This window comes from Struthio camelus, chromosome 6 (genome assembly GCF_040807025.1).
Source record: "Struthio camelus isolate bStrCam1 chromosome 6, bStrCam1.hap1, whole genome shotgun sequence".
Taxonomy (NCBI): Eukaryota; Metazoa; Chordata; class Aves; order Struthioniformes; family Struthionidae; genus Struthio; species Struthio camelus.
Window position 1 is genome coordinate 9,908,128 of NC_090947.1, and position 24,263 is coordinate 9,932,390.

General features: G+C 42.8%; 1 protein-coding gene across 2 annotated transcripts in view; it reads right to left on the reverse strand.

Moving 5' to 3' along the window:
* BMPR2 (bone morphogenetic protein receptor type 2) overlaps window positions 1-23,978 on the reverse strand; it is a 118,802-nt gene extending 94,824 nt beyond the window's left edge. The window contains exons 1-3 of one of the 2 annotated variants that reach the window (XM_068948090.1): window positions 23,725-23,978; window positions 19,801-20,056; window positions 18,916-18,969 (exon numbers count right to left, since the gene is read on the reverse strand). Coding sequence is in view for 1 of the 2 variants with exons in the window: in XM_009684224.2 (XP_009682519.2) it covers window positions 16,969-17,044 (76 nt within the window). In the remaining variant the exon portion in view is untranslated. Of the gene's footprint in view, window positions 1-16,968; window positions 17,651-18,915; window positions 18,970-19,800; window positions 20,057-23,724 lie in introns of those variants that run through there. The other variant, XM_009684224.2, reaches the window with a different exon arrangement.
* Window positions 23,979-24,263: the final 285 nt, after the last annotated feature.

The window sequence follows — 24,263 nt, forward strand, 5'->3', positions numbered from 1 at the left end:
TGGCAGTAGTGTAAACATTTTGCAGTTAGCTTATTTTAATACAGGAATTTAATAACAAAGCCCCAGTACAACCTATTTTCCATAATTTGGATTCCAAAAGTTCTGTTTACCCAAGAATGACTTAAAATGCACTGTCTCCTAATTCCAAAGTCATTAATTTTAAGAACATAATCATCCTACTCTCTCTCACGATGAGCATTAAGAGAACTTTCAAAACCCCGTATGAGCAAAAATAATAGGTGTTCTACACAGGAGGAAAAAGGAAATCATTTGATCACAACAACAACCAGCCACAACTACCTCACTGTTTTATCCTACTGTATATAGCTTAAAATTCAAACTACACTGACAAGCCTGCAATATCTGGGAAAGCCCATATATAGAGTTGTATTGATTCTCAGATAACCTCAAGTTAACAGTCACCAGAAAAGAGTGACTAATTATCAGATCATATCAATATTTAATATTTCTCTACTAAGGAGACACAGTATTATTTTACTATCCTTTGTCCCAGTGTGGCAAACCGAAGAATATGAAGTGAAGAAATATCTAGTGCATGCCAGCACTTTGCCAAAAGGAAAAACATGAGGAGCTCACCATTCGTTGCGAGTTACCTGCCACCCTTAATTAAGATAGTGCCTCCTTTATTTACCTTGGGCAATGGACAACCACAAAGCAGAACAGCAATGCCAGTATAAAGGGAAAAGCAAAGAGAGGAAACAAAGTAGAAAACAACTAGAAGCAGCAAGAACTCTGGCAAGCCCTCAAATCCACAATTTTTTCCTCACTAATATTTTTCACTAAATAATATTTGCAACACCATTATTTAGGAGTGGGCTCGGAAACATACATTTGGTAGTCTACTGTCCCACACATTGAACAGTTCATTACTTGGGATGTGAAAAATGAATAGCTTGAGAAAAGGTCAACAGAAAATTCTCTTAGGATTTTGTACGCTTGCTTAAGTGTCCCTCGTGCCTAGGAGTTTCTTAAAATCGAAAGTAAAGGTAAAGGGCTCAGTAATTTTGCGTATACTAGTATGAGACATCAAAACATTCTAGCGACATAACTGGTCAAAGCTATGGTTCAAATTACCTCTTCACTCTCCTGCACAAGCAGGATAGGCACTCGTAGAATGTTTGACAGAAGAGAAGAAAGTGAAAAGACATAAGAAAAGAAATACTGAAGATGAAAAAAGGAAATGAGGGTAAAGAAATTTTATCAATGTATTTATGTCCGTACACGTTATTGTTTTTATTTGCAGTAAAAAAAGTAAGGATAGCATTGAAGAAAAAGTAAAATAAGGTTACAAGGAGAATTATGTAACTCACTGCTGCTTTTAAGAAATGCAATGAAAGCATGTCAGAGTACACTGACACTTGGATTTGCTAATTTAGAATTAGATACAGTTGATATTACAAATTCACTTTCATCTACAGTGAGGGATATCTATCATGTGCCTACCAAAGAAGCACCACATTTTTGCTGAATACTTAAATATACTCACACAGTTGGGTAATTGTGCACACTACCAAAAAAACCACTTGGGCACTTGTACAGCTGTCTTTGCTGTTTATTAAAACTTCACAAGAACAGCTAGCTCATTCAAGTAGACAAAGAGGACAAGTGGATTATTTAAAACAACAGCTAGTTGAGATCTGTGGACTGCTTGGGGTAGCAAACAGAAGAAATTGAGGGGTCAGGAATGATTATGAAAACTTCATTTTGACCAAGCAGAATTCAAAGATCAGTACAACAGTGTGTAATTCTTGCAAGATAAAACACTTCAAAAACTATTTCAAATGAAAGTGTCTTGTGCTTTTGAAATACTTGTATAAAATTGAAATCGAGTATTCAACAGCTTTAAGAAATTAAGAAAAGCATTTATAAAACTTCTGAAAACAAAACATCAACTAAAAAGGGCATCTCTAATAGTTGTATGTTTTACAAGAAATCGCCATTTTTCATAAATTTTCTCGTAAGTGTAGTTTTAGCAAGTGTAATGCTTTCTCAACCAGCTTTCAACTATGGGATGTCTCAAAACACTTCAGTTTGGGATCATAATGAGAGAAACCCAAAACGGTGATGTGAATGACACAATGGACAAGAAACCAGAGATCTGTTCCTGTCTGCTGCCGCCATGCTAAGAAACAAACAGCTAAGTACTTTATCTCCCTACGACCCTCCTTCCATCCTTTGTCTATGTAGTGTGAAAAGTACTCTGAAGCAGATGCTTTTCCCTCATTACAAGCAGTTAGGCCTCAATTTTTTTGTTGTTGTTTTAAGCATCTATACTGCAATAATCAGTTGTGTTTAGAGTACAAATTCTCCAAACACCACTGATATATCAAAACAGTTAATCCAGGGGATTAGACTGCTCTCCAACTGCCAAGAAGACAACAACCTTGTAGCAACTTAAAAATAACTACTTTTCCCCTCTAAGCAATTGTCTAACTATTTTGCTTACTGGTTGCACTTGAGGGAGACTCCCATTTCCTTTCTTCATCTTATGCAGCAGCAGTAACTACTGTTTCCTTTCCCTTCAGATACTTTCACAAAGTGTCGGGGCTTGAAGCTTGCAATAATGCGCTGTCTTCATTACTGTGACAGATTCAGAGCAAAATCAGAGTATTGCCTTAAAATTGACTTCCGCCCTGATGAAGGGCAGCATTGAACTTTAGGTTTGAACGTACCTATTTCTGTTCCACATGGGAACTGCAATCCTGAATTAGGTTAGGCTCTGAACATCAACCAGCGGGCAAGACAGGGAATATAGAGTTAAGTTGCTGGTGCTCCCACCAGTAAACGCAAATGGGATGTTGTGCTCACATAAACATAATTTTATTATGGTGCTTCAGCACTGCTACTTGGTGTGATCGTTTGCACTTGAGATAATTTAGCACAAGTATAGGAATCTGTAGAGACAGGTGGCACTGTATGATTTGTCAGCTCTTGATGACCAGAAGAAAATATTTGCTGGATCATGAAAGAGGAGTTTAAGAGCTTCTCTCTTGAAGTATCTTTACCAAATATATAGTTAACTCTGACTCTAGTTTAATTCTGTTTAAAGCTATGAGAGGGCTATTATCATAAGCTAAAACATGTCTTCTAGACTTCTTAACAGAACAGAATAAATGCCAGGGATGGGACAAAAGACAGAATCTCTTAGGTGCACCCTCTCTGCCCTCAAATGGAGGCATTAGAAATGAGAATGGTCTTTGTATTCACATTTGTATACATCTAGTGAATAAAAACCAGAAGGGCAGAGCAGGCAAAGGCTACTGCAGTTCTAAGCTAACATCCCAAAACCTGATCTTATCAGTCTTGCACAATACAAACATAAACACAAAGAAGAGAATCCAAAATAATTCTAGCAGAACTACAAAGGCAAGGTATCCACTGTCATTTGAATCTCCTGTTGCACTAATGACAAGATTTGGATCTCTAAAACAGTGCGTTGTTCTTTTTGAACTGTTACCCCCAGTATATTCACTGGTTGACGATGCTGAGAAGAAATTTACATTCTAATATGTATAGTGGAAAAAATATTGTCATCTTCCCTTTCAAAAGTCCTCAAGACCCTTTGATAAAAATGCACTATACGGAGAAACTGTTCAATGCCACGGAACCTGTAGACTCCCCAAGGACTGGGGTTGCCCTTTCATGCAGTCTTACCCTAATCAGCAATACATACCTAACCCCCAAAAACCTAATCACAGGGACCATATGATTCTTCTGAAATCATTATTTAAATACATATCTGAACTAGTTTCCTTAGTGACTTACTCAAGCTCACGCATGTTCAAAAAATTTAGTTATGCAAGCCATCTCTCACAGGAGAGATGAGCCAAGTGTTGGTAGGTAATGACTGTCCTATACCGCCTCTAATCTACCTTATTTTCAGAACCCCAGTGTATTTCCCTTTGGAATAAATAATATATTCATGCAGGACCTGTCATCAGCAAATCAAGATTCTCAGAGTCTTTGTTCTGTACAACAGAAAAAGAAAAAAAAATGCCCCTGTTTTAGAAAGCATACCAAATGAGTCGAGGAAGCTAAACATTCCTTTAGGGAAGAATAAACTTCAGTCTTTTGCACTTCCTTTATGAATCTCCGTTGATCTGAGCACTTATCAAAGATCTCTTTTTAGCAACATGATACTATTAGTTTCTTTTCATTAAGCCAAAGAAATGCATTAAAAAGCAATGTTCAAGATTAAATAAAAATGTATTTTCATGATAAATGAAATAAGGAGAACAAGTGAAAAATTAAGAAAAGAGAATAACGGGAAAGAAGCACACATGAAGAATCTAAGCATTGCGGGAGATAACATCTAAAGAGAAGACAAGATATAAGCAGGAAGATCCACAACTATGAGAGCATATTTCTATGCAAGAACCTGAAATGAATCCATTTTCCACTGAATGGGGCAAAGATCCTGCAGGGAAAAAGAATTTATAAGCATGCAGTTAAAAACTATATCACAATACTTATGCACAAAGAGGCTGAATTAAGGTTAGACAGATAATTGTAACGAGGACATTTTTTCTTTTTACATGACTGACTTTTTCTTTTTAATGCATTGTTTTTAGCTAATTCTGGTTTTGCCAGTGAAAGCAAACTAAAGAATTATGCTTGTCCTCTGCTAAATATAGAATTTACCACTTTCCTTGTAGTGCTGCGTTAGATAGATCTTAGGCTTCTGAGGTATTATCATCTCCATCTCTGCTCACGCACAACAACAGACCAGCAGAGAAGGGATTATGTCCCTGAAACCAGATAGGATAAAATATGAAGTCACAGTGACAAGTTACAGTGCATCAAATACTCCGCAGCAACTTCGCATGTGCATGCTCACAACTTCTTTCCATGAACCAGTTTACACTTATTCCGGGTTAGGAGCACGCACTTAGGCAATTAATGCAAAGGAGTTAGCAAACTATTTAGTTTCCATCTTAGCGGATCCCATTCTTTACATATTTTTGTTCACAAATTCTTAACATTTATCCTCAAGCTCTCAAAGTGAATCTCACCACTTGTGCCTCCTCATCCTATGCTATCAGGGGCATCTGCTACTTACTGTTTGTCTTCACATAAATAATAAATTCGAAAGTACCTTCCAAAACTTTCCTGAGGAGCTCCCCCATTTTTTCCCCCATCATTCCCCCCACTTTTTCCTCGCAATGGTCTCTCAACTAACTCTGGCAGGGTTTAAAGAGAAGTCAGGCTAACAAATCCCAAAGAATTAGTTAAATGAGGCTCAGCTCTGTGCTACGTTATACTTTGCCTTGTAACGTTGATGTGCCTTACAGGTTGACATATCCCCTTAAAAAGGAAAAAGCCCTTTCCAACACTCCTTAGAAATCTTGTTCAAACAAAAATAAGTAAATAAATAAGCTCACTACTACTCTTCAGTTAAAGGAAGGGTGTCCCTAATACTTTTCCCTAATACTTTTTGCTATAAAAGCATATTGCAAATTTCCTCCCACCTCAACTTGATATCAGCCTTTTTCTTCTGTCAGACATAATTAACTCTACAGCACCTCATTAAATCATGTCTTAAGAACGGTGGGTTTTGAAAGAAATGACAAGAAACCAATATTCTGCAATCTAAACAGCACTCTTTCAAGTCCAGACTTTAACTATAGGAAAAGTATTGCCTGTGATATCACTGAAATCTTAACTTGCCCCTCTGTGAGCCCACCACAGCACATTCTTTAATCGCAAGGTCACTTTTAAAAAGGTTAGTATTTTTCCTTGTTTGCTACAGGATGAATGATGCTCTCATACCTGCCTAGGCTGAAACTAGATGGTGCAGTTACCGCTGCACCTCATTCCCATATCTCAACAGAACTGAAGCAAGTCCTAGTGTTATCAATTAAGCGCTGAAATTACTTGCTTTATGTAACTGCCACAATGGCATTTACTATCAGATTCCATTCCATAAGTCATCCTCATTTGTTAGTTATATAACATATTTCAGCTAAAAGTGATAACTTCATGTACGTGGCATGCCCTGATTATTTTAAACTATGTTAGTTGGAATTACATGTGAAAGTACATCAGTAACATAAAGGTCTTCATTATACACTTATTTGAACTCCCTTAGAAAGAAGAGTAAAACTTGTGGAAGTATCCAAAAAGACAGACACAAATGGCCTCAACTCTGCCCAGTAACAACACTGTTTAACATCCAATCAGGACTTGTGTCTAGTTTTATCTAGGGAAGCAAGAATATTGCCAATAGGCTTACTTATCAGTATTTCCTAATAGACTCACTAAAAATGCATGACCACCAATATATGTATCAATTTCACAGGGCTAGTATAAATTAATATATATAGGTACATAGTCAAAAGTTTAATTATTTCTTATCCTATACCCTGATTTAGCGTTATCTGGATTAACTTCAACTGGAAGCACTGCTAAAGGTTGTTGATGTGCTTTGTTTTTTTACTTTGCAGTATATGCATGAATATATCGCAGGAAGACTGGAAGTGACGTATAACAATATTGTTGAATATATGTCAAATCTAAAAACTGGATATTTTTGGTCTCTGAAAATGTAAACTATGAATTTAACTACATTTTAAGAATTTCAGTTGCCAGAAAAGAAACAACAAACAAGTAAACACTACCAAGGCAAGGAAACCACCACCAAAGATGAGCCATCTCTCTTCTTAACAGTACGAAAGCAACATTAAAACATAGATGCTGTTTGTAAAACTACACAGCCATTCAACCACTTAAAACATTCAGAATTATTCAGATACTGCACTGATACAATTTTATGGAAGATTATTCCTAACTAAATACAAGCATACAATACAAGAATCTCACAGAACTGAGATTCTATGCAAATTCTTGCTCTAATTAGTACAACTGCGGCTTATTCAGATTCTTTGCATTATAAATTCCTCAGTATAGTATTTAATTATTTGCTATATGAAAATGTTTAAAATAATTAAGTTAAAAACGTTAGTTTTCATCAGTTTTTTTTAAACTGCAAACAGTTCAACCAGAACCTGTTCCTCCTATTTTATGGATACCAGCTACACATACATAGTGCGTTTCAGACACAATTCGGGGGGGCAAATTCTGGATTTAGTGGCTGTTCCAGATGTTCTCTCCCTCTGCTAAAGCAAGCTTCTTTCTATAACAAGACATACAGAAGGAGCAAGAGCGTAACAGACACTACACTGTGTGCAACACACAGTCCACATTCTTCAGAGGTCCCCCATTTTTTAATGGGAATCTTCATTAATTGTGGAGCTTTTTGATTTTTCCTATCTTCCACTCTCCAGGACTGGACTGACAACTCTGTTCACGGTTTTATTTACATCATGTTAAAATTCCATTGTTTGTTCCTCCGGATGCCTTGTTATGTTCTCAGCACAGCTCTTTTGTTACTAACTCTTCTCCCATCCTTCCAAAAGCAGTTAGGGAAATCAATTTTTTGTCCATTAGATTGCTTTGATCAGCTTCCTTTTGCAGATCTTCACTTCCTTCATGATGAAGGACCTTGTTTTGATGACTGTTTCAAAGTACATTACCTCTGAATAGCTGCTCTCCCCTTTGAACACTTCCACTCCTCAGCAGGACCAAATTCAATATCCTTTTTATTCTATTCCCTTGCAATTGCCTCCAAGCTTTCCTCAGTAAAGTGACTCTTGTTCAGAATATGCTGATCAATCCCATATACTGTGGCACCTTTTTCACTCTAATATCTTGGGACCTCGCTACTTTCCTTTCTGCATACAGAAGGAGAAGAACATATTCTTGCATTCTCAGAGTAAAGCCATGAGGATGTTCCTGAGTTATTATATTGCACTATTATTGTATCCTTATTCTTCCTTCTTTCCCATCTCCTGCTCTCCACCCTTTTATGAAATTCATTTATTATACTGTGTCATCTTCAGACTGCACATTCTTATGCCCAAAGGCCACATCTTCAATTTTAGGTAGCATTATATAGTCTGTACACAGATCTGTAAAGTAATAATTAGGGGCTTATTTGTATCGCACAGAAGCATTCTACTCCACTGCTTCTTAAAATAAGGGAAGCTAAATTTGCTGACAGCTTCATTAGTGATACAACTACTCTGACAGGAAAAAAATAAAAGCAAAGAAAGTCTTCCTATCTACCATATCAAATATTTCAAACTTTGTATTGAAAATTGCATGAAAAATATTTACTATGAGATCACCATTAAACAAGTATGGCCAAATAATTGTGTTCAGCTGCAATAGCATTAATTACCATCATCTACATTTAACTAGAACTTAATTAGGCTGGATTTGTCTTAGGATAACTAAGACAGAAATCATTTAACATGTCCTGATAAAACTGGGATTTAATCAACATATGCAAAATTAACTGGTCACAAACCAAGCTGTTTATAAGAACTTTTTGGAAACTGGGACCACCGGGCAAACGTATGATTTGCTAATATTAAAATATTATTTTTTAGCAGTGAAGCAGATTGGTACGCTCGAATGTTGGTAACATATCAAGTACATAAGGATATCCACACGTGTATTATAAGCTGTCTTCATTGCATCTATGCAACATATAGTAGAAACTGGGATTTCGATATCTTTTTAAACTTTCAATATAGATGGCAAATACTGCTGCAGTGGGTGTTAGAAATAATTTACCCTAATTTACGGAGAATTAAACTGCTTTCACATCTCTTTCACTCATTTAGATTCACAGACTCTGACATACCAGCCTGTAAGGCACAGTAAGAATAGCACAGAATGCTGGAACAAGTTTTTCCACATCTTAGTAAAGTCCTACTAAAATATCACGACCAAGTCCTGCGAGACAGAAGTGTGCATAGTGTGACTGACACAAGGTTCGTCTCCTGTTGCAGTTGGCAGGCTCAAGGCATATATGTCTATTTCCATCAGGGCAGCTGCTCCAGCTACAGTTCCCTGGCCTGGGTGAGTACAGCTAGAAATAAAAGCTTTAAACATGCAAACATAAGAAACTGACATTGCAAGGGTATCTAGACAAGCTTCCTTGCAGGATTCCTTTTTCTCTTCTCTGATTGCAACTAAAATATTATTTTTATACAGAAAGATTGCTCTTGATCTAAGTGTCTACTTTGCATACATATGGCGATTCCACAGTTTATAACTAAAGACGTGCTACAAGAACGTATGCCTTAAATATAAGCTTCTGCGGGTATCTACAAAATTCCATCATCCAGAATTGGTATTTTAAATTAGGAGAGTCCTTCCAAGCACAAAAAGATATACATGTCCAATCAAAAAAATATATAGTTAGATCATTTTTACTTTTTCTATAGGAGCTCTAATTCAGCTTCAGATATTTCTCTCTGAGGGATACCACCAGAAAGAAGGATCAGTTTTCAAGTCAGCTTGGCAACAAACCACCTACAACAGAACCAGCCCATCTCTAACAAAAGCAAAAATTCACTAGAACAAGTAAAATTTTAGCAGTGGACGATTCAACTCTCCACTGTACAATTACAGTTATTTAATACAATCATTAATGTAGAAAATAGGATGAACAATAAAATGCCTAATTTTTTTTTCCAACATATATGTTTGTCTTGTCTAACAAATTCCAGAATAGCAAAGGATTATGGGTTAGCTTAAATTCTTGGAAAACCTAATAAGGTTTTTCTGATACAGATGAACTGGGTTTTTTTGTTCCAAGTATCTGTGTCTATGCTGCTTTGTTGCAGAAATAGAACATTTTATTTTTAACAGGAGCCAAGTCAAACTCAATACGTCTGATAAGGCAAAGGCAAGAGCAACAGAGAACATTTAGTCAGTTGTTGTTGTCACCGACTTACATTGAGGCTTCTCACACCACATGAACCTGACCTTTCTTACTTATGCAGAGGCAAATTCAGTCATGCCAAGAATGAAGAGCTTGGGAGATGACACTGCCAGTGGCCAATACTTCAATATTAATTAAGTGCTGCACTCTCCAATGTATACATTAAGGAGTTCAATTAGTATACGTGACTTATGACTATACTTTCAGTCATCTCACTCCAGAAAAACTCTTACCCCTATTTTCTTGCACCCGTCCTGCTTACAACTCAAAATAGAAAAAGTATATATAGCAGGACAAGGAGAGTAAACGTAGAATCAGTTTTTGGCTCACCGTAATAGCTGCTGTGCAGTGTTGCTAGCATTACTTAACCACCTTACCTGTAACAGTGCTGCAACTCAAAGATTCATTATATTGCGAGTTTGTCAGTGTGTGCCATTTACTCCAATCCAGAACGTCACCTTAAGTGCCTTTCTACTACCTCTCTTTAACACCAATAATAAATCTGTTTTCACTTCACAGCTTCAAGCAAGTATAACACGCAACAAAGACTTTCAAAGGAACCATAAGGAAAACATCAGTTACAGTAACATTTTGAAAAGATCATAATAAGGATTAATGCACGGGATAGCTGAACTAAAGCTAAGTGTATAAGCAGCACAGTCTATTAAAATCAGTTCTGAAAGCGTGAAAGTTAATGTCTACCATAAAAAACAACTGCAAGTCACTCATACACACCTTGGAGTTGCAAACCAATGACAGTCACTCAGTAAAGTGATTTGGGCATTGTTTTGGAAGTTTAGTAGGAACACTTGCTTAATGCATAGCAGCACCACCCACACAAATTGTTCCATAAGCAGACTAATAAAGTTTAGTTTCCTATATACATGCCCCTTCTCCCACGTTACTTCCCCAGCTCTCACCCCTCCCACAAAAGGGATCCCAGATTCCCCTCGCCCCGTCTCCTACCTCATCTCAAGTGAACAAGAGACAAAACGTACTGTGCTTAGTCCAGAACTGTGTACGCACCAAGAGGCTGCCAGCACCCCCACAGTGACCGGGCAGCCAGTTATACGCAAAGAGAAATTACGTGGGCTGGGTTCTGCCCAACTTTCCCTTCCGGAAAGCTCTACCTTGCATTTCTCTCCTCTATTCAGTTACTAATTTTCATGAAAGCAGTAGCAAATTAATCTCTTTGAGACATCTTTCACATATGGTTGAAATTCGCCAACAGGTTCAAAAGTTACTGATGGAAACGGGGAGGTTCACAGATGGCAACGACATGAAAAGGAATATTCCATATCTGTAGTTTCTATCTTTCCCTCCCTCTCTCACCTAGAAATAAGAGACAAAAGAGAAAATGCAAAGTACTGATACACAGGACGCTAAGACACCTTTATAGTTCAAAACACAAAACACGTTTTGATAGAAAAGCTAGAAGGCAATTAACAAAACTGACGCTCTCCCACCCCAACTATTTGGAATAAAATACCATCACCACCCAAAAACCTTGCAGTTTCCAAAATTATAAGATTAGCGAGGAAGGGAAATCGATTACCTAAATGACCAGATCTCTCATTAATTCTCACAACAGAGAACAGAAATCTTCAACAGTGCTACCTTCAACTATGCTTTCTTTCTCTTCCCCAGCACCAATCTTCATTCTGCCACACAACTGCAGACATTCATTCTCCAAACAAGTTTGACAGATGTAAGTCTTCTCCTCTGTCTAGCTGTCTTATAAACTTTGGTTCTCATCCTACTGCAAAACAGATTTAATTCTTCATCCTTTCAAATCTCTCCTGCCCTGCCAGCCTTTATTCCTTCTGTTCGCACATAGAGCTTGATCTCTCCTATCAGATTCCACTACTGCTGCTCAGCCAGGCTCGCATCTCTGCACTTAACAGACTCCTTGAGTCATGCTGGCAGCCTCAGAAATGAGAATTTTAGGCATTTTAGGATCAGCACAAGTTTCAAAAACAGCTTTAAAAATGCTTCCTCCAGAAAAATTGTAAAATTTTCATTTTAAAATTTTCCTAGACAACTCAAGCTTCCAATAAACTATTACTGTAACAAATTTTGAGACACTACGCTTTGACATATGAACAGCTTATCAAGATCCACAGCGATTGTCTATGTGTACGCTCTATGCTATACATTCAGATGGATTACCACATTTTCATTAAGAAATATCTTAAACAATCCTGCGTTACAATAGAGGAAATAAAAAATTATTACTGCTGCATTATAAGAAATATGGTAACACTGTAACAGGACAGGCTACCTAGACAGGCTGTGAAATTCCTCTTTACTAAAGATTTTAAAGAAGAGTTTAGAGGAACATTGTAAACTATACTTATATATCCAGAATGTAAACTATACTTATATATCCAGAACAGGAGAGAAATAGAAGTCACTTCTAGCCTTATACTTCTGTGAAGTCATATTTCAAAGAGACCGGGGGGCGGGGGGGAGTGTTAAAACAAAACAAAACAAAAAAGTAACAGATTTCAGTACTCAGAGGGATTTTATGTTTTGGAGAACTTTTTTTTTTAATTATTCCCTTACTTATAAACTCAAGTTGAAGTAGTGAGTAGTTCCACTAAATCGACCAACTTAATAAAATTATTACTTAAAATTGTATGCAAGGTAGACCGAGATTCCTGCCCTACTCAGCATACAGCACCATCACACCCGTTTTATTCAGGGCATAACATTTCATTCTGGATGGAGCTTTACACCACCACTTTACATATGGCAGTGGCTAGCCAAGCTAGAGTCTGCGCAAAAGATGACAGCACATGTTCACAGCCACACTTTGAATCCAAAACACAAAATAGCTCCGGCAACAGTAAATGCTGCATTCTATTGTTAGGAATAAAACATTTCAGAAGGCCTCAACCTATTAATTTTCTCTTCCCTCTTGTCAAAAAGGCAGAGGAAGCTAGCATCTGCCAAGCAAACAATAACACTAACCACACAGACTGCTGAGAAATACTTAATGAAATGTAAAAAGGGGGGTGGGACAATAATGCGTTATTCTTATAGTAAAAGTCAACACTGCCTAAAGGAACATTAGCAAAATAAATGATTGTTTTAGAAAAGCTGGTAATATGTGCTAGAGAGGTGTCATTAAAGCCACCACTTGTACAAAGTTCACCATAAGAATAATCCTGAGGGAAGAAATACTGATATGCTTCCCTCCTCTCTTTGTCCAGGCTGAAGTAAGGTTTGCCCTCCTTCGTCAGAGGAAGATACGGAGATGATTTAGCCAACCCTTTACTCACAGCTCTTCTGAGGGTAAAACAAGTCATCCTAGAAGTGATGCATCTATGTAATGGTTCAGGGCTTGAAATTCAGGCTCCTCAGCAACCTGATTACTGCAGCTTCCATTTTCTCACAGGATATGCCCATGCCACACAGTGCAATAGAGAAATACTGAAGTTTGCTTGGAAACTAGAAGCAGCTGCACTGAAATACCACAGAGATCCACACAGGCAGATTTCCCTCGCAGAGGAAAGACTCGGCTCTGCAGGATGAATGGTTCTGTGCAGAATTCTGCGCTTTCCCAGCTAGGTCGTTTCCTTCACACGGCTAGGGAGCTAACGAAGCCCTCGGCTGAGGCTCTGGCAGGGCTCGTCTGTGTAAGTTACCCATCAGGCATACCAGGTGTGCCTCCCAAGCAAACTGCTTTTTTCCATCGGCCAGGCTAATGCTTCTGAAAAAGCTCCCGTGTCAAACAGAAAAATAAATTTAATTTTCAGACTACAGCTGAGTAAGCCATTAGCAATGAGCGTATCTTCGGCAAAGTAGTAGTGACTGAGGTGAAGCTAGTATTAAGAAAACTGTTTACTACGCAAGATAAGAGATGCCTGCAGCGTTTATGTATCTCAGTTATTAATTCAAAACACAGTAGAAAAACTGAGTTGAATAGCCATAGAAGTCTTTTCTTAGGGCACGCAATTCGTACTTCAAATGAACTATGTTGAGACACTACAGAAACTTTGACTAGCAAGATAAAACAGCATAAAGATGCTCCAATTCACTCATTTTAACTAACAATTAGAATGATCATTTCTAATAAATCCTTCAATCTTTATATAATTGCATTCGTTCTGAAAATTCTGCAGCCCTGTTGACCCACACAGGTACAGACTTATGGAAAGACGCACAAAGATAAAAGGATATGCTATTTTAATTTTCACTCTATATTTTCCCCAAATAATTTACACATTGGGCAAAGGAATGCTGGCTACCCTGCATGTCTGTAAAGAAGGAAAAGTGGTTTAGCATTATATATTACAGAAGCCAAGCAAACGAAACATGAGCACATCAGAAGAAAAATTACTTTCATTCACATTAAGTCCATGTGAACACCCAAAAATCTTTAACAATACTGGGGAAACAGTTCAAACAGTCATTGACCATCTGTAATGGTCCTCATGACTAATGCATCCAAGCTCTCCAACGCATAAGGGAATATAAATATGCTTCATATTTCTAAATAAAATAAATTCCTCTTAGAAAAGAGGAATTTGAAGTCTTCTGAGAAATAAAGAAGAAAATGGCACAAATCAGTTTTTCCAACATAACTTTAAAAAAAAAGTCTTAATAATCTTTTATTTGAGACTACTCTATGTAAAATACCCTCACTGTAGCATTTCTCTTTATGAGGAGCAATATATGACTTAAAGATGGAGCTACTGGATACCTGCTAAGATTTGGATTTCATAGAGTAAGCCAGTATTACTTTTCCTCTAATAATCAGAAAAAAATAAAATCTGAATCTAAAGTTAATTCTTTATAGCTTTGATTGCCAAGGTGAAGGAAGAACCACATCCCATCTTCATTCATGCTCCAGATTATGAGCGAAACAGTCATCAACAGCCCCACTACATGATTTTCTTTCTTCATGCACTTCAGCAGCCTTCCTTTCCTGACCATATTTTGAGTGCAGGGCTTTGGTGAGCTACCTCAAGGATGTCTCAGCGTTCTTCCTGAGACGGAAATTTACCAATCTATGCAAGTACTTTCCCTCTTTGCGTTTATCAACACTCAATTTTATATAGTGCTGAGACACAGGATCTAGTCACTAATGAGAAGTAGCAGTTAACCGAGGTTTTCAAAGCTATAAAGCCAGCATTTTCACCGTGATGTGAGTATACAGTTCATACTTCAGGGGGAGGGGTGGGGAAGAGAAGAAATAGTGTTGGCTCTTTCATGAACATAAAAGGGCAGAATTACACATTAGTGTAGCTTCCCCATGTATAGCCATTTGTTTCTGAAATGTAGTATAAACTTAAAGTTACTAATGGTTGACTGTAAGTAAAGCTCAAATCATTCATATAATTACTCTTACAGAGGATTATGACCCAGGCTTTATAACACAGATTGTTACAATTTCACAATTAAGAAATAAATCACAATGGGAAAACCGGTTTCTGTTCACAAGACAACTAAACAAGCTGGCATCATTAATACTCTTTTTACAAAACAAAACCAGAACTGAAATAATAGGAATGCTGTTGACAGGTCAGGATTGAGGTGAACGGGCAAAACCGTCCAACTGAGCTCGTACTGCACCTGCCCAGCCCTTGGCCTGGTTCAAATCGGCACTGCCTCTCCTTCAGTAGCCCTTCTCCCTCATCAGAATAAAGGAATTACCAATTCACTGAAGTTTTTCCAAACTGAAAAAAAGCCCACGCTTTTTAAAAATTATATTTAAGAGAAAAGGTTAGATACTTGGCGTTCTTGACTCATCCACACTTTAATACAAAGGCTTTCGACCTTCAAAAGTCCCTTTTTCAAAAAACGCCCCCCCCCCCAAAAAAAAAAAACTCTGAAGAAATTATCACAGACAGATAGAGCAGGTATCAGTCTAAAATATCAACAGTCAAAGGTCAGGCTGATGTAGGCAAAGTCAATCATTTCATTTTAATATCTTCCCCAAAGAGACTTCTTAAAAAAAGCAGAAGTGAGGAAATCAGGGACTGTCAGAGCAATAAAGAAACTACCTAAACATGTCTAATGGACAGGCTTTTCCAAATAATGACACCGAGTATTTTCAACACTGATAATAATTCAATTAAAACAAATCACTAGAATGTAATACAGAAACTACCATCATCTTATTAGGTCACCTTAGCAAGATATAGCAATTTTCCCATAAGGATTCATCTATGAACTAGGCACATCAGATTGCAAAAACAATGCTGACAAGAGTGGGCATTCAAAATTAGCTCCTGATTATTAAAAGATGCCAAAATCCTAAGAGTCTTCCAGAACTGCTGAAAACATATACACTGAGAAGAATCAGTCCTAGCGCCTAACAAAGCTGGTAACACTCAGAAAGCTCCTACGTGCTCATCAGTCACCATGACAGAAAACCAAAGGATGCCAGTGCAATACTGATCTCTCTTCCAATATCATGTTCAAATATCCTATGTATCTAACACTGAGCCTCCAAGCAACATCAAAAGCGGACCTAAACGCCCCCAAATAAGCATAAGGATGCTCTTAGAACACACGCCTCTAAGTCACTGTTAAAAAAGAACACTGACTTGAAGATCTTTCAGTATTCTTCAACAGCGTTTTTGTTACTATTCCGTAATCACAAATGACAATAGAAATCGCCACGTTTTTGTTTCAAACTTCTCCCCCAAGAAAAGAAATGTGTCCTAGTAAGTCTGTCATAAAACTGCAGCACATGTTTAAGGCCCCTAAAAGCAGCGATGCTGATAAAATTAAAAATGGCTGTGCCCAAAAGATCCCACAGCAAAACAGGCACAGCTCCGCTGCCGATTAAAATATATATTAAAAATCCCTGCTTTACCTTACAAAGGGCTAGGTATGCAAAACAAAAAGATTATATATTTTTTTCCAAAATTGAAGCAAGTTATCAGACAAGGGAAGCGGATCCAGACAAAACACACATCTCGAACGCAGGTCGAGCTCGTTTACACAATAAAGCAGATTTTATTTTCAAAGACGGTTAAGGTATCGGGATTGAGGAACTTTCCTCGGGCTCGGCGGCTGACATGCATGCATGCATGCACGCCGCTCCTTCAGCAGACCCAGACGGGTGCAAATGCCGGCGGACCCCACCCCCTTCCCCGTGCCAAAATGGCTAGTTCAGTACCCCCCCCCCGGCTACTTACCAGCCGCAGTGCTGAGCAGCAGGGTGGCACTGGAGAGCAGGAGCACCAGCAAAAGGTGCTGCAGTGAGGCAGTCATACCTGGGGAAGCCAAGGGCCGAGGCAGAAGGAGGAAAAATAACAGAATAAAAACGACAAGAGGAATTTCCTCTTTTTTTTTTCTCCTCTCTCTCTCTTTTTTCAAACAGCCTTGCTGAACTCTCCCGGTTTACAATCCAGTCTGGAAGGGCAAACGGCAGAGGAGAGGGGCCGCTGCTGCTCTTACTCCATTACACCAGGCTGCCTTCATGTCTCGGGAAGCGGCAACGCTTCTTCTGGGGAACGGGGGGAAAGCCCGTTTCTGCCTGCAAGCCCAAAGGCATTTCCCTTCTCCCAGGGAAGGGGCGATTCTCGCGATTCGCTCTGGGAACCGAGCTTATTTCCCACGCAGCTTCACGATATCAAAGAAACAGCCGGGTGTAGGAGCGAACATATCCAGGCGCGGGGAAACGTCTAACGACCGTCAGTTCTAGCAGCCGCCTCACGCTCGCCTCAGGACGCCGCCAGCAAGCTCCAACGGCTCGAGGCAGAGGGGCATCCCGCCCAGTTAAAGGTCTCGCTCTTCCTTCCTCCCTCCGCTCCGCGCCTGGGGAAGGAGAGACGCGCCGAGGCGCTGCGCGGCCAGGCGGGAGGCGGCCGCGCTGACGGCGAGGGCCGCGGCGGCACCGCGGCCCATCTGCGGGCTCGGCCGCGCGCCCCTGCCCCCGCGGCCGCCCCGACGGCGGCGAGGCCGCTCCTCGGCGGCTCCAGCGGCGAGCGAGGCGCGAGCTCCCTCCTCCTCCTCCCCGCGGCTCTCCGCGCTGCCACCGCCGGCGAGGGGCAGCTCCGCGCCGCCTCCTTCCTTCCCAGCCCCGGGGAGGGCGCCGCCGCCGCCGCCTCCGCTGCGCCGCGCGGCCCCCGCCGCGGCTCGCGCCCCCTCCCGCCCCAACGGCCCCAACGGCTCCCGCACCAGACACAAAGGGGAGTCGCTCCAACTGCCAGTCTCGGCGCCCGGCCCGCGGGCGCCCCGCCCCGGCCCCGCCCCCTCCCCAACGGCCGCGCCGCGCACCGCCCGGGCCCCGCCCCCGCCCCCCCCTTTCGCGCCGACCATAGAGGTAGGCCTCCGGGCAGGTAGAGAAAGGCCCCGCAGCGCCCCGCCCGCGCCTCCATGTTGTTACGCTGCGTTGCTGCTTTTTGAGGCCTGGTGCTCGCCTTCGCAGCAGAATCATTAACAGAATAATTAAAATCAAGCCTAGCACGACCTGTGCTACACCGGCCGGACGCGGCGTGGCCTGACCTTGCTAACGTCGGAGCTGAAGGTCGCGCGGCTGACAGCTACCCGCGATTTTTAAGAGCTGGTCACCCTGTTTTTACTCCTAATCCATGCAGATTTACCGTGGATATTTGGGGGGGGGGGGATGGGGGAGGATGACAGAGGGAATCCTAGATGGTAACTGGTATTGCCACTCGCCAGAATTGTAACCACATGCTAACCACCATATCCTTCCTCTTGTGTGGGGAACGTGAACTGTCAAGAAATAACCTTTAGAAACCAGCCAAACAACAGGTTTTGCCCCCGAGAGAGGACAGCACACCGACACGGGAGTATTTTCCGCGGGGCGGAAAATCCAGCGTTTAGTTTGGTGCAGACACCTAACTGTGCAACGCGCTTTCCGCCCGTGAAAGCAGCCAGATCGACTCTGTTCGTGGAAAACAAGAACGTAACCAGGCGGGTTACGCAGCACTTTCACTGTTTGGATGGTTAAAAGAAAATTACAGTAATTGTTTATGACATGTATTGAAACTGGCTCATCCTGAAGTAAAGACAAAATTCCCTCTGGTTTTAATAGCTGTAGTTTTGGACCGTTAATTAATATTGGCACTTCTTCACAAGGAATCACATAAAATAGTTTTATGCCTTAAAATACTTACTTTTCTTTTTTTCTCTCCAGAGAGCGGATTGGGTTTTTGTTGTGTTTTGTTTCTCTGTAAAGAAGAAACAAGGCTTAGGCCAATTTTAATACAGTAATTTCCTCACAGCTTCAGACAAACACAGGCCCTGACCCAGAAGATGCATGGGCCTGCAAAAGACCTCACCGCAGCTGTGGATCTGCTTCGCTTGAGCTTGAGCCCTCACCTGGGTGAGGGCCTTGGTCTGATCTCCTGGACCCACGTCCCCAGCACCTTGCAAGGCTTTTGCCTCCTTCCCTACCTAACCCTGAGGAGTTTTTGGAAGACGTTGCCCCTGCCCGGGGCCAGGTGCCTTCCTGTGCAGCGTGGGCGCCGGAGCCGTGGGGCTGCCGAAGCCCCGGTTCTCCGGCCCCAGGATGCACCAACGCCCCTTTTGCCACGCAGACGCAGGAAGCAGTTGCTGCTGTCTAAGCACAGAGGCAGCTTCCTTTTCCCACAGTGGTGGGAGGAAACCAGAGACCTAAACTGTCATTCCCAGGCTCACTTATTGCTATCTGCTTGGACAAAGGCATATTTACCATTCTTTCTTTGATATTGTTTTAACTGTATGCTAGCATTTCATTAGCCTAATGTGCAGCGATGCCAAATGAGACCGACAGAAAAATACTTAGAATAATGAAAACTTACCAAGCTGCAGCAACTTAAATATTCAGCGTTGGTCCAAACAAGGATAGGAGAGAGAAGGCCAAGAAAACCTCCTAAAACTTACCAAGATTTCAAAGGAAGATGCTCTGCTGAAGCACTGTATTTCCACCAGGAAGAACTTAGCCCCGTGAAACAACAAGATTGAACTTAATTTGAAAAGACTGTAAAAAAAAAAAATAGGGATAGGAGAACAGGCCTTACCCTTTCGCAGCTATCATCCGCGGTGCTCGCAAGCAGGCAGGACGAGGGCGCGCGTTCAAGGCAGGGCACGAGGAGGGCAGAGACGCCGGCGCCAGGCTACCGCGTTTGCGAGCTCCCTGAGATGTCAGGCTGATGTGCACCACCTCCGCTGCAGGGCACGTCTGTCTTGCCCCGGGGCGAGGGAGCTTTAAATGACACGGCCGCATCCAGTTTACTGGAGCTGCCCTTTACGCTGCTTCCATGCTCGAGTGAGACGCTGAAGTGGGAAATAAGGCGGATGTATACCTCAGATATTTCCTGCTGTCATACCGATGCACATGCAAACATATTGGTATCACTTGCAAATTCAAGATTGTACATGACAGTAATTACACGTGTCCTTGTTAGCAGTGTCTCCTTTAAACAACACTTTTTTTTTTTAATTACCCAGCATATAGAAAATCTTACTTTTGTGCTTCCAAGTGAATATTCCAATCAGTGGAAAATAAAATCAAAGCATTAAGAAAACCAAAACAACCTGCCCTATTCCTTTTTAGAAAACACAATTTTCAGGAACATTGCAAATATTTCTCGGGATAGGTTCGCTGTTATCCAAGAGTATTTCAGTGCTGACGCCATACAGCCATTATCGTTGTTAGGACTCGGGGGAGTGCTCTTTTTGACAAGGCCTTTCATGATGTCAACAAATCTCTTTAAAATAAGTTATAAATTTTACTTGGCTGCCCATCAGCCTGCCCAGGGTGTTTCTCTCAATGCTGTCATAAATGCTGGGGAGAGAGGACAACAACACTGCCCGGTGCTTTGTTTTTAAGAGATTTTTTGTTTCTTTAAAAACAAAGCATCCCCATAGCGTTGACGGTGATGCATAAACAAACCTTAAAACAATAACAATCAAGATGTTCACAGACTTTCCTACAAATAAATACTCCCATCCTGGACCCCAGGCAGTATCTTCATAAATAATGGATTTGGTGTGGGTCTCCGCTGCAAACGCCTGCCACTCATTGCTAAATTAGGAACCTGTCAGCAAGATCATCTTCCCTGATCTCACCTCCTGCAGCAGCGCATCGAGAGAGAGGGGCTTGCCGATAGCTGCCATCCCAGGCTTACATAGCTCTCCAGATTATTATTAACATCCTGAACTGCAGCCAGAACAAGCCAAAAAGACAATACTGTCTGCTCCTTGCAGTCTGCTGAGTTAGCAGCGAAAAGCTTCAGCCATTGCAGCTAAACAAGTAATCACACACAGACGCTGTTGCCATTGTAGGTATCGGGCTACCTATTTCACACAGATTTTTCCCATCGGCTTCAAATCCGGGGTGTCGCACCGAGACGCCCCCATTATTCCCCCGGGAGTGAAAGGTCACAAAAACGAGGGTGGCTATGGGAAGACCGTCATTAAAGGAGAAATAGTGAACACCCCGGGGACTTCAGGAGTGATCTGGATCCAGAAGTGCCTTTCTCTAGGGCGGACAGATTTTCCAGCGCCACCGTCACCTGGTCTGAACGGAGGGGGTTGGTTTCCATCCCCTTTCCGGGGCTCGGCTTCGCCTTGAGGAAACCGACTCCTCCAAAGAGGGACACCAAGGCGGCAAATAGCCGGGATGGGGGCATCGCAGCCCACGGGGGAAACGACCGCCCAAAACCTTGGAAAAATCCTTTGTGAGGGAAACTTTCCGGTTTTCTTCACAGGAAGGAAAAGCACCACCAGCGACAGCCCTGTCTGTCCTGCCAAGATGGGAGATAAACCCATCAAGCCTCCGGTGGCGGCAGCACGTGGCAGAGCAGGCTCTCGCTCTCGCCAGCCGACCCACAGCTTTAAGGAAACGGCAGACTGAATTCCTGCCTCGGAGGGAACTCGTTTCCCCTTTAGTCCAGTCAGATAATCTGTGCCAGACGTTACTTTTGGCCTTTGGACTCAAAAAAGCCCGTCTGAAGACTATTATGTCTTTTTTTTTTTTTTTTCTTCCCCCTTTGTCTCTGAAACACAGAAAAGAGCAGCAACTATCCAGCCTTCAAAAAAAGAAAACATTTGTGAGTACAAACTCCTAAGTGTCTTCAGGCCTGGATTTTTCCAGCTCTGCCCTGCTGCTGTGTAACCCGCTGCAGAGCGGACCATACTGCAGCAGAGTTACTGCAGTCTTTGACATCATCCTGTGCCAGACTAGAAGTTTTGTGGCACCTCTGTCTGGCTTTCAAAAGCAGACTTTTGATTAATTTATTACAAAAATGAATGAAATAGCTTTTGTGGCAGTTCCTTGTGAAGCTCTATTTTCACATTAAATTTTATTTTCTTTTTTTTAAATGCTGTCGGCCCGTTTCCCGACCTGGGTGCAGCAGAGGCCCTCGCGTGGGTAGGGCGGACTCGCGTTGCAGCAGGCGCGAGGCCTCGCCAGGCGGCTGCGGGCCGGGTTAAGCCTTCGGGAGCAGGAGGAAGGAGCTGAGCCCTGCGGGGCGAACGCGCAGGAGACACGTGCGTTCAGTCAATGGCCTACTTCGTGTCGAAAAGGACTAGCGGCGAAGCGGTTAATAGTTAATAGGTGTTTTTAGGTTTCATGATAGGCAACGTCTCACTGGGATAATGAACTATGAGCAGTCGCTGTCTCGTTCTGGAGATAACACTGCTTAGTCTGCGGAGACTTTATCTCCGTGCTGGGGGTGGAGGCGAGAGAAACTGAGGCGAGCGGGCCGGGAGAAGCACCTCCGCGCTGGAGGTGAGCCTTCAGTCTTGTGCCAAGGGCCCTCTGCTCGCCACCCTTCCCTCGCCCCCATACGGCCTCTCCATATGGCCTCTCTGCCTTTCACAGGTCTCGCACGAAAATAAAGAGCAAATAAATCGTTCCCGGAGCCGGGGCGCTGCTGCTCGGCCGGGGCACGCAGCCAGCCTGGCTGGCCCAGTCCCTCCCTTCACCCCCGGCTACCGCAGGTCAGTGGAAATTTCAGAGGTCGAAAAAGCTCTGATTCACGAATGAGAAACGGGCCCCCAGAGGTCGTTTCCAGACCAAAATGGGTTGACCAAGCCCTGCGCGTGTGGCTTGGGGAGCGCCGGCAGCCCTCAAACCCAAGAAACCTCTACCTTTGCTTACGATTTAAAACTAAAGCCTACACTATAAATGAGCATGGAGGGACAAGAAGGTAGAGACTTCTAAAGGGAAAACCGCCCTCGATTTCCATTGCAAAGTGTTTCCAGTTTCTGTGCAGATGAAAGCTCAACCTCGCAGGAAGAAACGCCCCGCGGGGCACCTTCAGTTTCTTCGGTTGGAGGGAGCTTTTTGCCTTTTTTCAAATGTGTCACAAAACGCTCTTAATTAGCTTTGGCTTTTCACGTGTTGCTTTTCCCCTTCCCTCCCTTTCCCCCCTCACGGAGCTCAGTCACATCAGTGCCGGAGCAGGGTTTCCCCGCTCTGGTGTTGTCTGCAGTTTTGCTTTTGCGTTCTTTTAACCATTTCCCCAGCTTAGGAAAGGTTACAATTCGCAAAAGGAAAATGAAGGCCCAGTGGTCTGACACACGCCAGAACGCTTACGCCCCTCCTTGCCCCCAGGGGGACAAGTTGGTTTCTTTGCTCCTGAGGAGAGAGCTGCTCAGGCGGCCGCGCGCTTCGCCGGCAGCACCAGGCTCCCGTCTCCGGCCCCGATGACAACCCTGTGCTCAGAGGCAGCACGAGAAGTTCAACAGTTTCTCGGCATCCAGCTCGGATCAGCTCCTCGGGGAGACCCAAAAGATAACTCCGGTTTGGGGAGGAAGCGGACAACTCCCGTGCTGCTCCGGGCTGCGCCAGCAGCCGTCAGGCAGACGGCCCCTGCCCTCTTGCAGCGCTCGGCCCTCCTCCTCCCGGGGACTTGTTGATGAAATCTCTCGCCCTAACTCGGAGATAGCGGCCTTTGCTAAACACACTCCCCCTCGCTACCAGAAAAGCCTCTGACCTTGTCCCGTCTTCTTTTTGGCGTTTGGCGAACCCTTATCGGCTCCTGCGGTGACCTCCCGCCAGCTGCGCGGGGATGCTCCGAGCCAAACATGCGCACAAGCGACTTCAGGGGCAGCTGTTGCTACTGTGTGATCTCCTCCCGCGCCTTCTGCCGACACAAACAGTTAAACACGCCGCCGCTCACACGACCCCCTTCCCCTTAGCGTCTTGCCCTTCGGTTTCAACTCGGTGCCGTTAAACGCACCTTCGGCCCTTACCGCTCCGCCCCGCCAACCGCCTCGCCCCCGCGCGCCTCCAGGCACCCGAAGCCGCAGCTCGCGGACCTGCCGCCTTCGGCCAGGAAGGTCACCATTTAATCGCTATCCCCAAGTTAAATGAACCAGGGGCCAATCCCACAAATAGGCATTCGAACGTACCGCCCCGCTTCCCCGCTGCTCAGAGCGCGCCCCAGCCACCGCGCGGCCGCCGGCGGCCTCCAAACCACACCGCCGTCAGGGCTGCGGGCTCTTGCGAAAGCCCGAGCAAAGCCGAGACCAG